Consider the following 15,381-nt stretch of genomic DNA (forward strand, 5'->3'; position numbering starts at 1 on the left):
ATCCTTAACCCACTCAGCAAGGCCAGGGATGGAACCCGCAACCTCATGGTTCCCAGTCAGATTCATTTCTGCTGCACCACAGTGGGAACTCCTAGCATTTCTTTCTACTGCTACTCCCAAATCTCCAAAATCTTACTCTCCAAAATCACCCAATTTCTACACTGTTTACAACAGCAAAGGACTGCCATCAACCCACATGCCTATTAACACAGGACTAGTGAATAAGCCAGAGCATATACATATAACAAAGCACTTAAAGGAGTTCCTGTTGTGGCTCAATGGTTAACGAATCCGTCTAGGAACCATGAGGTTGCGGGTTCAATCCCTGGCCTTGCTCAGTGGATTAAGGATCCGGCATTGCCATGAGCTGTGGTGTAGGTTGCAGACGTGGCTCGGATCCCGCGTTGCTGTGGCTCTGGTGTAGGCTAGCAGCTATAGCTCTGATTAGACCCCTAGCCTGGGAACTTCAATATGCCGTGGGAGCGGCCCTAGAAATGGCAAAAAGACCCCAAAAAAAAAAAAAAAAAAGCACTTAAAAAAAAACAAGAAAAGAATAATCTGAGTTACACCATTAAAGGCAAAAAGCAAGATACAAAACAATACATACAATATGCTGCCATCAAGAAATACATACAGTATGTGTAAAACATATATCTGTGTGTGTGTGTACATGTACTTGTGTGTACATACACATTGGCTTATATATGTACAAGACATTATTGAAAGGATTTGCTGGAAACTAATAACCTCAGGAAGGTTTAGTGGTCTTAAATCAGATCTCCAGAAAATGGAAATAAGTACCTGAAGCAAGGACTTGCCTCAGTGGGAAGTCAAGTATCCCCACTTTTCTTATTGACCAGAGCTGTTGGCCTGTGTCCACCTGTAACTGCTCCAAGGATTCCCAGTTCAAATAGACTGATTTCCTCATAGGAAAAAAAAATGTGTAAACTAGTATATACATACCTTTTAAGTACCTGGAGATGTTATGGTTTTCTTCCATCCCCTTTGAAAAAGCCACTTCGAAAGTGCTAATTTCAATTAAAACGTCATCTTCCTTTTAGAAAACACCCTGACTCCCCCACCAACACCCAACAAAGGTCTCACCTGGACAAGCTGCTCCTTCAGTTTGTAGATGGGTAGGCTCTCTCTCTGCTCGATGATTGACATCTGGGTCTTTTTTCCATAAGAAGCTTTGTTGCCCCCAAAAGCATGCTTCTTCCACTCAGGAATGTCATTGGGCATCATGCCGATGCCCCGCATGTTAGCAGCAATCTGCCTGCCTTCCGCTGCAAAGGAAAATGGGTGACTGATTATCATCCTCAGGCTCCCTCGCTGCTGTCTCTCCACACTCAACAAATCACCTTTCTCCAGTACATCCCTCCATCTCTCTCCACTACTACAAAAGCCTCCTAATTCACTGCACATCTACCCTTGCCCCTTCCAATCCATTCTGCAGGGCACCCTCAATAACCTTCGGAAAGGCAACTCAGATCTTGCCACTGTCCTGCACAGAACTCTGCCGCATTTCCCCACAAACTTGAGAGTTAAGCTCCAAATTCCTAATGCCATCTCCAAAATCCTGGTGGCCACACCTCAGCCCCCACCACTCAGCCCATTGATCTCTTCCAGCCACACGGGTCTTCTTTCAAAGCCTCAGCACAGGCGGTTTCTCAGCCTGGAACATGCTCCCCAATCCCCAAGCCAATCCCTCCAACAGATTAAGTCCTGTTTATCCCTTGGGTAAATAGGACTACCCAGGGAAGTGACCCACCATACCCAACTACACTTCCCATACTTTTTCATGATTTTGTTAATTACTTATTTGGTTAATTCCACCTTCCTCATTATATTGTAAAGTCTTAGTAAGGATCACGTCTTGTTTTCTCCACAGCTATATCCCCTGTTACCTAACACAAACTAATAAGTACCTGTTAGGACTGTATCTAGGAATTAGTTAATACTTACTACACAGTTTCAAAACATTTTAAGTTATTCAGAAGAAAATTCAGCCAGTCTCAATGATTTGACCACAGTTAAGGAAAACATTTAAAAAACAAAAGCTGGAGTTCCCGTCGTGGCGCAGTGGTTAACGAATCCGACTAGGAACCATGAGGTTGCGGGTTCGGTCCCTGCCCTTGCTCAGTGGGTTAATGATCCGGCGTTGCCGTGAGCTGTGGTGTAGGTTGCAGACGTGGCTCGGATCCCGCGTTGCTGTGGCTCTGGCGTAGGCCAGTGGCTACAGCTCCGATTCAACCCCTAGCCTGGGAACCTCCATATGCCGCGGGAGCGGCCCAAGACCAAGAAATAGCAAAAAGACCAAAAAAAAAACAAAAAAAAACCAAAAAAAAACAAAAGCTCCCGCTATGGCACAGTGGCTCAGGTCACTGTGGAGGCACAGGATCCATTCCCAGCCCAGCACAGCAGGTTGAAGGATCTAGCACTTCAATGGCTGTGGCACAGGTAGCAGCTGTGGCTTAGATTCAATCCCTGGCCCAGGAACTTCCTTATGCATAAAACAAATAAACACCATGCTCTAAGTGAAGGGAAAAAAAACCCAAATCACCAAAGCCAAGGCTACATCTTCACTTATGTGCTGGAACTGCCCTCTTCCTGTGTATATGATGGTTCAGTTTTTTTTTTTTTTTTTTTTTTAAGTCCAAATACCCCCTCCCAGAATCCTACCATCAGGCAGAGGATCAACCCAATGTTTGTTGAGTCCCATGGGAATAGAATCCATCTCGGCTTCCCGCTGGGCCTGCTTGAGTTCCCGCCTTTCTTTGGCTAAGGCACTCTGCATCATCGCTGCCTGGGATAGGGAGCCATCCGGGTTCTAGTGCAACAGAGGACAAAGCAACATCAGAATGCGATCTCAGCATGCATTAAATGTAGATGTGAAGCCACGCGAATATAAAAAAAAGAGATCCACCCAGAAGAAAGCTCTTATCCATGTACCAGACTACACAAAAGAAATGGATAAACTGTACCATATTCTAAGAAAATGAACAAGGACAATGAAAAATCACTGAAGGAACGGGGGATGTGGGGCTTGACGATGAGAGCCCCAAAAGAGGGTACATATGTGAAAGGGATAAGAATTCTTCCATATGGTCCTGAGAACTAAAATTAAGACCAACGTAGACACCTCAGTAAGATATATCAGCGCGACCTAAGGAAAGCTATGGGTCAGATCCATCTGAAGATGGAATGGGTGAATTCTCTGTCACCAACAATGTCCAGCAGACATGAGAAGACCATGTGGGAAGAAACTGCAGAAGGAGGGAGGTCCCATCGTGGCGCAGTGGTTAACAAATCTGACTAGGAACCATGAGGTTGCGGGTTCGGTCCCTGCCCTTGCTCAGTGGGTTAACGATCTGGCGTTGCTGTGAGCTGTGGTGTAGGTCGCAGACGCGGCTCCGATCCCCCATTGCTGTGGCTCTGGCGTAGGCCAGTGGCTACAGCTCCGATTCAACCCCTAGCCTGGGAACCTCCATATGCTGCAGGAGCAGCCCAAGAAATAGCTAAAAAGACAAAAAAAAAAAAAAAAAAAAGAAACTGCAGAAGGATACAGGGGTAGATCATAAGCATCACTGGGCCGGGCGATCTCGAAGATGCCCTTTCCCGAACCTAAAATTTTACCATAATTACGTCACAAATTCTTCTCGCAGATCTGCCCTCCACAGCACCCAGTGCTAGAGCTTTTTACTGGGGACCCCAACTGGTCAAACAAACCCTTCAAAACTGCCTTTGAACCTGCAAGGTAATTTAAGCTGTAAAGCCTGGGCAAGGGCAAGGATGGCAGATCAAGCACACATATTTATCTCTGCTTCCTCCCGAAACACACTAAAATGAAAGCAAAAGAATTTAAACGGCAAAAGCAACAAAGCTAAGTCAAAGTTCCTCTAAAAGAAAAATATCCTAGACCCTGAGCAATTCATCAACACTACGGCCTGAGTTCTGCTTACTCAGATTTAGTAACTACTCTAAAAAACGGCATTGTTACTGCAGGAAAAGCAGCTCACAGGTCCGGGTCAGGGTCCCGTGTTTCTCACCTTAACGATTTTGATGGGGCTCATGTCCATGCTCTGCTTGGTGTGCCCTCTCAGGAAGGGAGGCTCTTCCTCCACCAGTTCGATCTCAAGGTCCTCATCTAAAAGTTCCCCAAAAGAAGAATTAGCCAAAAACTGAAAAGAGACATGACTATTTTCACCAAAATGATTGATTTCCACATGCATTAGCAATCTTTATCCAAGAGAGCTCCCAAGGTCAAAACTCTACCGCAGGTGACTGTGTCCCCTCCCACAGCCATTTCCAGGGAGCTGGTGCCACAGGCCAAGATCTGCTCAGGGCTTCTTCCGAAAGAAGCTGCCAAGCCTGTGGAAAAATGCTGTCTGACCTTCTTAATGGTACTAAAGCATCTGCCATCCAACTTTATATGGAATAATTCTTAATCCACAAGAGACTAGGGAAAAAAATTCAGGTGGACAATTGGACAACACCAAATGTTGGAGCAACAGGAAGTCACTTATAGTAGAAGAGTAAACTGGTAAAAGACTTTAAAAAACAACGTGGACTGCCTGGTAAAACTGAACAAGCACATTTCCTACTACTCAGTAATTCTCCTCCTACATATTTAGGAAAAAGAGACAATCTTGCACATGCGCATTAAAGGACAAACAGAGGAACTTCACTGCAGTCCTCTCCACAAAGGTAAACAAACACAATCAGAAAATATACCACATGCCCATCAAAAGTAAAATGGACAAATTATGGTAAATTTAATTACAAGAAAACGCCACAGAAGTGAAAAATTTTTTAAAAAACTGTAAAAATAAATATAGATTAATGTCAAAAGACGATGGTGAATCAAAAAAGGAAAAGTTGAAAAATGGACAAATTAAATACTACAAGGTTTAGGGGTAGACAGAGGGGATGGTAAAACACTAAAGAAAACAGGAAATCATGCAAAATTTAGGACGGTAGTTACCTAGAGGAGGAGGGAGGAAGATCTAATCAGAGTGTGGCAGGTAAGGGTTTCAAAGGTGGTAAATTCTACTTAACTGGGTGGTAGGTACATAGATGTTCATTTGTTATTGGTATATAAACTGTACATGCCTCGTTAAGGAATTTATTTCACAATTTTAAAAAACTGCCAGAGTTCAAAAAGAAAAAAAACTAAAAAACAAGCCAAAAAAAAAAAAAAAAACCCCAAAATAAAAAAATAATAATAAAATGAAACAAAACAAAAAATTCCCAGAATTCCCATTACAGCTCAGCAGTAACGAACTCGACTAGTATCCATGAGGACTCAGGTTCGATCCCTGGCCTTGCTCAGTGGGTTAACGATCTGGCGTTGCCGTGAGCTGTGGTGTGGGTCGCAGACACGGCTCAGATCCCACGTTGCTGTGGCTCTGGCGTAGGCCGGCGGCTACAGCTCTGATTCGACCCCTAGCCTGGGAACCTCCATATGCCACGGGAGCGGCTCAAGAAATGGCAAAAAAAGACCAAAAAAAAAAAAAAAATTGTTTCCAGGGTGGGAATTCCTGTCGTGGCACAGCGGAAACGAATCCAACTAGGAACCATGTGGTTTTGGGTTCGACCCCTGGTCTCGTTTGGTGGGTTAAGGATCCGGCACTGCCACGAGCTATGGTATAGGTCGCAGATGCAGCTCAGATCTGGCATTGCTGTGGCTGTGGCATAGGCTAGCAGGTGCAGCTCCAATCAGACCCCTAGCCTAGGAACCTCCATATGTCACAGCCCTAAAAAGCAAAAAAAAGTTAAAAATAAAATAAAATTGTTTCCAGGGCAATTCAGAGGTAATCTAGGTGAATCTAGACTTTAAAGAGCAATTAATAAGAATACAAGATGAAATTTACCCCCTAAAATATAACTTTTTATATCCTAAAAATTGGTTATAAGCAAAAAAATAACAATATAGAAACATTTATCAGAAAAATAAGTTTCCTGGGGGTTCCCATCGTGGCCCAGTGGAAAGAGATCTGACTAGGAACTATGAGGTTGCAGGTTCAATCCCTGGCCTCGCTCAGTGGGTTAAGGATCTGGCATTGCCATGAGCTGTGGTGTAGGTCGCAGACACGGCTCAGATCCCGAGCTGCTGAGGCTGTGGTGTAGGCTGGCAGCTACAGCTCGAATTCCACTGCTAGCCTGGGAACTTCCCTATGCCTCAGGTGCGGCCCTAAAAAGACAAAAGACCAAAAAAAAAAAAGGGGGGATTTTCTTGTTCTTTGAGAGATGAGTGGTGAGACCAAAGGAACAAATGAGTTTCACCACTGTGTTAAACTACAAAGAAACCCTATCCCACGGCTCAACCTGCCAACTTCCCACCCATTATCCTGCTCAGTCTAAGTTGCTGGTTACCTTCTTCATCATCCACTTTAGGCAGAATGCCAGTCTCTTCATCAAAGTCTGGAAACTCTTCTTTAGAAAGGACATTGGCAGCAATCATCTAGCCAAAGGCAAGAAGGAAGCATTTGTCACCTACTGGGATCAAAACTCTTCTTTTGTAAGAGTTAATACAGAGATTTCACCTTGGAAACCAAGGTGTTTTCCTCTTCGGCCCCAGGACTGCAGGGCCTCAAACACCATAGATCCCACCACTAAGAGGCACTAGAACCTGTGCTCAAAAGCACAGCTCAAGGGCCTCATCCCCTGGAAGTGTCACTGCTCTTTCCCTCGACTCCACAGAACTCTGCGCACTGCTTATCATGTAACATGTAAACTTTGGCAGTTATTTGTTTCATTCTGTCTCCTCCACTGGACTCAGTTCCTCAAGGGTCAGAACCATGATACATTCGTCCTTGTAGCCCTAACAGCTGCCCAGTGGCCTGTCACACCGGGGTTTTGATGTTTCCTGAAGAATGACGAAAACAAGAACCAACACTTACACACCACTCAGCACACACAGGCACTAACCCCAGGGCGTCACTTCTACTGACTCATTGACTCCGCACAGCCCCACCACTGGCCCTGAGGTACAAAGAGGCAGTGTCACCTAGCTCAGGATCACACAGCTAGTAAGTGGCCAGAAGTCCCCCCAGGCTGTTGTGCTCCAGGGCCCACACTCCTAACCACATCCAGCTCCACGCTGCGTGACTACGTGGCCATAAGAGCAAATGGCCCCAACCTGCTTGATCTCCCACTTCTCTGGGTCAGAGATGCGGGTAAGGCGCTTGCGCTCCAGCGAGTCATCTTCTACTTCGGGGGCGCTGACGAGGGAGAGGTGGGTGGGTCTGTCCGGATTCCTCATAGACGTCTCCTCATTGGTCTCCCCAACCAGATTCCGGCGTCGATTTGGGTTTAGATCCTCGCCAGTCTCCTGATCCACGTCCTAGCGCATAAAAACAAGAGAAACAAGCCACTTGCTGCCCACTTGTTTCTCTGGCCACCAGGTGTGGAAACCGGCTGGATATCTCCCCTACCTTCATACTCAAGCTGGTCTTGGTCCCGGTGAAGGACAGCACTTTGACCTTGACCCTCTGGCCTTTGCTCACCACATCAGCCACGTTGGCCACACGGCCTTCCCGCCGGAGCTCAGAAATGTGCACCAGGCCTTCCCACCGCTTCCTGAGGGAGAGTCAGACACATCTGGAACATGCTTCAAATAGCTTTTCCCCAACCGATTTCTACCCTTGTTGGAATTGAACAAAGGGAAATTGTCCTTTTTTTTTTTTCCCCCTGCTTTTTAGGGCTACACTCACATATGGAGATTCCCAGTCTAGGGGTCAAACAGGAGCTCCAGCTGCCAGTCTACACCACAGCCACAGCAACACCAGATCTGAACCACATCTGCGACCTACACCACAGCTCATGGCAATGCCAGATCCTTAACCCATTTGGCGAGGCCAGGGGTCAAACCCACAACCTCATCGTTCCTAGTTGGATTCATTTCCACTGAGCCACAACCAGGACTCTAGGAAATGCGCTTAAACTCAAGAAGGTGGCTGTTTGATAAAATTGTTTGATAAAATACTATTACCACCTTCCAAAGGAAAGACATAGGGGGATGGGGGTGACAAATTCTCATGTGTCTCAACCAATAAAAGGGCAGGTTCCTGAAGACAGAGGAAGAAATAAATGGCTCTCCGACATTTCAAATAATAAAAAGCCTATTTCTAACAACCTGATGTGATTGATTTGATTTAAATGTCGTCATTACAATAACTTTTTAAAATGTGAACATCCCCAGTGATAGAAGAAATCTCGCCCTTCACTGGTGTGAAAGAAGGGCACCAGCCATTACCTTAGTCCCTCCAGCTGCACAAAGCATCCAAACTGCATGATGCTGGTGACCTTGCCGTTGTAAATGTCCCCGATGGCGGGCTCTTCGGGGGGAGGGCGGTCCACATGCTTATCCCGCCATCTGTCCAGATTCCTCTCCCCGTACTTGTCTCGGTCCTTCCGGTCTCTGGGGGGACTCTGACTTCTGCTCCTGGACCGATACCTAGACTTCCCCTTATTCCTCTCCCGGGTCCGGGAACGTGAGCGGGACCGGTGTCTCCGCTTGTGGTCTCTATCGCGCTCACGATCGCGGTCGCGGTCTCGCTCTCGACTCCGCTTCTTCTTCTTCGTCTTGTCCCTAACACACCAACAAACACCTGTTGGAAACAGAAAACAGGCTCCCCAGGCACCTAGCGCCGTGCCACTCTCACAGTAGTACCCACCAAATGCTGAAGAGAACTAGAGTTTGAATAATTATGACGTGCCCTGGAGTTCCCGTCAAGGCGCAGTGGTTAACGAATCCGACTAGGAACCATGAGGTTGCGGGTTCGGTCCCTGCCCTTGCTCAGCGGGTTAACGATCCGGCGTTGCCGTGAGCTGTGGTGTAGGTTGCAGACACAGCTCGGATCTGGCGTTGCTGTAGCTCTGGTGTAGGCCAGCAGCTAAAGCTCCGATTCGACCCCTAGCCTGGGAACCTCCATATGCCGTAGCAGCGGCCTAAGAAATGGCAAAAAGACAAAAAAAAAAAAAAAATTATGATGTGCCTACAGGCCAGTAAAGAAGGCCATAAACACACTTAGCCCCTTTCAACCCAGATTTCTATCCCATGAGCATCTGAGTGTTTGCAGCAAAAACACTCCTGGCAGGCAGCAATGAAAACAGATGCAACAATATGGTACATGGCCGGAGTTCCCGTCGTGGCACAGTAGTTAACAAATCCGACTAGGAACCATGAGGTTGCGGGCTCGATCCCTGGCCTTGCTCAGTGGGTTTAGGATCCAGCGTTGCCACGAGCTGTGGTGTAGGTCGCAGACGTGGCTTGGATCCTGCGTTGCTGTGGCTCTGGCGTAGGCCGGTGGCTACAGCTCCGATTAGACCCCTAGCCTGGGAACCTCCAAATGCCACAGGAGCAGCCCTAGAAAAGGCAAAAGGACAAAAAAAAAAAAAAAATTGTACACGGCCAGTCTGGATTCTGTAAACTTGCCCCAAGGATCGGATGCTAAGGACAAACCGGTGCTCGGTGTCTCTGTGCCGCTCCTGGCCTGCTGCACTTGGCATCAAGGCCTCCAGCTCTTTGAGGACATCCACGGCAACTTTCACATCATCCTCGTCCAGCATGGTCTACAGGGGCAAAGGCAGCCAAGTTAGGAGAAGGGACAAAAAAAAGTCACTCAAGAATCGCTATTTCAGGTACATCTGCAAAACTGACAGCCTCTACGCGTCTGACCATTTCTGTGAAGGAAGCCGAAGGGGACAGAGATTTCCAACACAATTTGACAGAGAGGAAGAAGGAACGAGCAAAGGCTCCCGGAAGTCATCTCTGCACTTGGCAAATGCCCTGCATCCTTCATACAAGCCTACACAAGGCAATTAGCTAGCATCCCTCCTGTGAAAGCACGCAACGGGTGATTATGAACAGAAAATGATGTCCACGTTTTTGAAAAGCAACACTCCCTCTACATTCCCATCCCTCTTTCACCTGCTTTATTTTTCTTCTGTAGTTGTTCTCACTGACTGACTTGTGTGCTGCCTGTCTCCTCCCCACTAGAGGAGTTTACATGCTTCTTTCCTGCCCCTGCCCCAGGCCTAGGATGTCATCTCCAAGAGGGCAGACACTCTAGGGTTCTGTTCACCGCTGTACCCTGGTAGCTAGGACAGTGCTCAGCACATAGTAGGCACTTAATAAATACTTGCTAAGATAAAATTAAAAGAACAAAACACTTCAAAAATAAGGCCTTCTAACATATAATAGATTAAAAAAATCTAATTTCATACATCGGGCATCTGTTCACACTTATTTCATATTTCTAATCACTGCTTCCCACAATTCCTGATCTCAGGTCCCTTGAATATCATTCCCCAAACCTTCTAACATTATTCTATGCATAGGAAGTGACCGCTTTGACTTACAGTGAAGGCAAACTTAAAACTAATAACTAATGAGACAAAGAAAAGAGGTGCGGTGGGGGGAACATGCAGTTACAGTCAATATCCTCAAAATGGTATCAGTACCCGCACAGAAGGGTTGTCTGGTTGGCAAAGGACTGGGAAGAGTTCCTTCAGCTTTTCTTTTTCAGTTTTGGGTTTAACAACTGGATCTTGTTCCATTAAAGAGCATGAGGGGGGTTAAAAAAAAAAAAAAAAAAAAAGACACATTTAATATTCTTAATGGTTAACAAAAGAATTTCAACATTAGATTTGCATCAAACTAAAAACAGAACATTTTCCCACATATTAATCATCTATGTTCCTATAAACAAAATTCAACTTTCTAAAAAAAAAAAACCCACTGATTACGAAACCCTCAACAAACTACCTGGCTGTGGGGGTGGGGGGTGGGATTCAGTATTCATTCAACTAGTGATGTCTCATAATTTTAATCTTGTCTTAAGTCATTTGAAAATTTCACTAGAACAATTTACTTGCTCAGCAGCTGCTACAAGGGAAACAAACACAATTTACAGGAAGCTCACTATCTAAACCATACTCTGAAGAGGAAGCTTGGCCAGGAGCTCTGCTCACCTTTGCTAGTGGAAGGCTTTGCTGGAGGCCGCATGGTTTGTATGAGACGCAGCAAGTTACTAATGAGAGAATCCTTTGAAAAGAAACAGAACAAAAGTTGTCAGCTCTTGGATCCGTGCTTAAAAACACCAAGAAAAGGGATGTCCTTTAGAAAAAGGTGGTTATGCACTTGAACTTAGCTAACTAGATAAATGAACTATAGTTATCGACCTGATGTGGCCAGGATCTAGGACCGTAGCCTCAGAAAAAATTGGTATTTAGGAATCTGTGGGGAGGGGGAATAATTTAGTTCCCTTCAATCATTTTATCTCCTATGGATTAGAACTACCTCGCAAACCTAAGACTCTTGTCTTTGACTTCCTGATTCACAGACCAAGAATGTAAACACCCATAAAAACTTTAATAATGGAAATGTGCCCCATTTTCCTAGAAAGATGTCACAGGCAATTTGGTTACATCATCACTGCTTAGTGGCATGAAAACATCACACATTAATGGTTTATTTGATTGACACGTACTATCAAAATTTAAATCCAACAGTGATATTAAAACAAAACAGGGGTCTCCACACACACATACCGTGAATTCTGCACCATTTTTGACCAGAGAAGCCTTAAAAGTATCAAAGGTGGTATTTTTCTCAGCAAGACTGATCACAAACTCAGCTGCAAAGAAGAAAAGGGATTAAAACAAGAATGTTGACTTGAGCAAGAAATCTGTTTCAAATATGTTAAAAACAAAACCAGTTGGGCTACTCAACAGTCATAAAAACCAAAGACCACCATCCAGTAAGAGTAAAGAAATAATTTAAACTACCGAGATTATCCACGTTCTCGTTAATTTTTACAAATGAAAAGAAGATATTACTACAAAATGGCTCGCCAGGCCCTTGAGTGCATTCAAGGGAGGAAGACCTCCTTGTGCCCGCTCACCGCACTCTCCTGCAAGGAAACTACAAGCTGTGCACATTGCCATGCAGATTCTGGAGGTAACCACGTCCAAGAATGTGAGCCCATGCGCGTATGCACGCGCACACGCAGACACACGCACACACTTTCTGGAGTTTCTGAAAGGACACGCTCAATCTGCATGTGAGGGCCGGGCAGCTGCTGGATGGTACAATCTCCAAGCTGGTGAAAAGACTCGCTACCCCTCCCCACAGACCGTTCTCTACATACCCGCCTAGGTCTTAAAACTTCTGATATTAGAACTATTTATTAATTAAGAGACTTCTAGGAGAAAAGTGCATTTTATGATTATGAGCGGCTGAAAGGTTCGAATAAGCCTCATGCTGCTGTAAGTCCTGCAAGAAAATGTTAATAATTTCATTTGGCTTTTTTTTTTTTTTTTTTTTGGTCTTTTTAGGGCAGCACCCGAGGCATATGGAGGTTCCCAGGCTAGGGGTCAAATCAGAGCTGTAGCCTATGGCCAACACCACAGCCACAGCAACACCAGAGCTGAGCCGCGTCTGTGACCTACACCACGGCTCACGGCAACACTGGATCCTTAACCCACTGAGCAAGGCCAGGGATCGAACCTGTGTCCTCGTGGATGCCAATCAGATTTGTTTCCGCTGAGCCACGACAGGAACTCCCTCATTTGGCTTTTAATCTTAAAAAATAATAACATGGGGAGTTCCCATCGTGGCGCAGTGGTTAACGAATCCGACTAGGAACCATGAGGTTGCAGGTTCGGTCCCTGCCCTTGCTCAGTGGGTTAACGATCCGGCGTTGCCGTGAGCTGTGGTGTAGGTTGCAGACGCGGCTCGGATCCCGAGTTGCTGTGGCTCTGGCTGAGGCCGGTGGCTACAGCTCCGATTCAACCCCTGGCCTGGGAACCTCCATATGCGCGGGAGCAGCCCAAGAAATAGCAACAACAACAACAACAACAAAAGACAAAAAAAAATAATAATAATAATAACATGGACGATCTGGATAACTAACTTATAAATTAGTCCTATCATATAATTCCCAAGCTGAAGTTTGCCCTTACCTCTTTTAGGATATTAAGTGAAAGCCAGATGCCATTAGGCTTTTTTAAATAATAAGTGAATAACAACAATGCCAATGATTGAGACTTTTTCAAACATCTACTACATGCCAGGCACTATGCTAAGTGCTTCGCACGGGTCACCCGCATGGTTCTTACAACCACCCTCATAGGTTGGGGCCATTATTGTCCCTGCTTTACAGATGAGGAAGCTGAGGGTTTGAGACGCTGACATACCCAATAATAACTGGTGTAACCAGGACTGGAATCCAGAACTCTGACTGCAGAGCCCAAGTTCTTTAGAGAAATGTGGAGACAAAACTAAGCCACGTGGTGCTAGTCATAGGATGCTCAAAAGAGCCAATCCTAGAGCAGTCAGCAGTATAACCACATTGCAGCCGTCGTGAATGTGGATTTTTTTACTCTTCAGAACTACACAAGGGCATCGTTAAATTAACTGAGCTACTGAAAATAAACAGGTAGTTAAAAACAAACCCATTGTTGAAAACAGAAAAAATAATGACCCTGATTTAAGTGACAATACATCGAGGTCAAAATCAAAAGAATCAAGTCAGCAGATAAAACAAAAGAAGTAAATATACATCTTTTTTAAACTAAATCCAACTCTGGCAATTTAGTTTCAACAAAACAATACCATCTATCACTCTTTCCAATGCTAGTATTTTTAACGTTACTGGTTTTGTAAGTCTGTGTTTGTGATACTGTGACTTATAAGAACTATATATTTGGCATGAAGTGCCTAAAATCCTTGGAATTCCCAAGTGCAGAGAGTGTTTTATTTTTTTTTTTAATGTTCCTGAGATAACTTTAGCAAAACCCTAAGTAACTAGAGGATGAGGGCTGGTGATCAGGGAAACTAACCAGGACATGAGAGGGTGGGAACTTTCAGACCCACCCTGATCTCCGGGGAGGGGCAAGGGGCCTCTCACCCAAGACTGAGTTCACTTATCAATGGCCAAAGATTTAATCAATTGTGCCTATACGATGTGGCCTCTATAAACACCCAAAGGGACTAGGCTTGGAGAACTTCCAGGCTGGTGGATACAGGGAGATTTGGGAACTTGAAAGGCATGGAGGTTCCTCTTCCTTGCCACGTACCTTCCACTTATGCACTTAGCTGTTCCTGAGTTATATCTTTTTATAATAAACCAATTAGTAAAATGTTTCTCTGAATTCTGTGAGCTGCTCTAAGTAAATTAATCAAACCCAAGGAAGGGGTTGTTGGAACCTCGGATCTATAGCCAGTGACAGTCTGGACTTGCAACTGGCCTGGGAAGCTGCGTGTGGGGCAGTTTTGGTCTCAATAAGTTTTTGTTTCTTCTAAAAGGGGCTAAGGCATTAGTAGATGCTAGTTTAAAAGAGAGAGAGAAAGAAACCTAAGCTTGCTGCCAGAGAGGGGAAGAAACAACGCAAACTCACTGACCAGAGGAATCTATCTTGTCCTCCACTGTATTTCTAATCCCCTAGTTCAACAAATACTTGCTGAATGAAGGAACATATTATGCAGAGAGACAGCACACTGACAAGAATAGCACTTTATTATCATCTAAAAGAGGAGACTAAGGGGAAAAAAATGACACAGGATAGGCACATCTTGATGGGAGGCAAGAGAAAGGTAAACTAAAATACACAGAGCATCTTCCCAGGTGCTACAAGGTAACCCTGTGAAAAACAGAGTATCGTCCTCATGTCACAAATGAGAGAAACATCTTCAGAGAAAGGATGTATCTTACCCAAGGTCACACATCTAACTCTGTGACTCCTCTTTATCATATGCCCCTGCCCTTCCATCTCTCCAATTGATGGCTTCACTTAATCTTCACTTAGAAAATAGAAAAAATTAGGGGGAGTTCCACTTGTGGTGCAGCGGAAACAAATCCAACTAGGAACCATGAGGTTGCGGGTTCAATCCCAATCTTGCTCAGTGGGTTAAGGATCCGGCGTTGCCGTGAGCTGTGGTGTGGCTCGGCTCTGGTGTTGCTGTGGCATAGGCCGGCAGCAACAGCTCCAATTCGACCCCTAGCCTGGGAACCTCCATATGCAGAGTGAGTGGCCCTAAAAAGACAAAAGACCCAAAAAAAGAAAGAAAGAAAATAGAAAAAATTGGAAATCTCTCCCTCCTCTCCAATCCCTAAATCCATCTGCATCTACAACCACACTGTCCTCCTTGCTCTTAAAATGGATGAAGCATCCCTGTACCTATCAAAGCTCAATCCCTTCACCGACGCTCTCCACCCATCTATCCCTTCACCTTCATGAGAACTTCCATCTGCCTGAGGCCTTAGCTGTAGGACTTTTCCATTTCTTCAAGGTTTCTTAAAAAAATAACCTTTTCTTTCCTTTTATTATTGGCTGCACAGTTCCCCAGCTAGGGACCGAACCAGCGGCGCCACA

The 15,381-nt window shown here is 45.1% G+C and overlaps 1 protein-coding gene across 4 annotated transcripts in view; it reads right to left on the reverse strand.

The window, feature by feature from the left end:
* Positions 1-15,381, reverse strand: part of DHX8 (DEAH-box helicase 8) — a 32,568-nt gene that overhangs the window by 16,295 nt on the left and 892 nt on the right. For 2 of the 4 annotated variants that reach the window (XR_014821075.1, XM_003131379.6), the window contains exons 2-12: positions 11,557-11,642; positions 10,978-11,050; positions 10,468-10,553; positions 9,467-9,576; positions 8,258-8,593; positions 7,437-7,581; positions 7,142-7,345; positions 6,376-6,463; positions 4,050-4,147; positions 2,683-2,830; positions 1,105-1,286 (exon numbers count right to left, since the gene is read on the reverse strand). Coding sequence is in view for 3 of the 4 variants with exons in the window: in XM_003131379.6 (XP_003131427.4) it covers positions 1,105-1,286; positions 2,683-2,830; positions 4,050-4,147; positions 6,376-6,463; positions 7,142-7,345; positions 7,437-7,581; positions 8,258-8,593; positions 9,467-9,576; positions 10,468-10,553; positions 10,978-11,050; positions 11,557-11,642 (1,556 nt within the window). In the remaining variant the exon portion in view is untranslated. Of the gene's footprint in view, positions 1-1,104; positions 1,287-2,682; positions 2,831-4,049; positions 5,451-5,731; positions 6,464-7,141; positions 7,346-7,436; positions 7,582-8,257; positions 8,594-9,466; positions 9,577-10,467; positions 10,554-10,977; positions 11,051-11,556; positions 11,643-15,381 lie in introns of all 4 variants that reach the window. The other 2 variants (XM_084984279.1, XM_084984278.1) reach the window with 2 other exon arrangements.

The sequence above is a fragment of the Sus scrofa genome, chromosome 12 (assembly GCF_054392235.1).
Source record: "Sus scrofa isolate SSC_HxYL_T2T_F1_AM1 chromosome 12, Sscrofa_HxYL_maternal_Yorkshire_Landrace_v2.0, whole genome shotgun sequence".
Lineage (NCBI taxonomy): Eukaryota > Metazoa > Chordata > Mammalia > Artiodactyla > Suidae > Sus > Sus scrofa.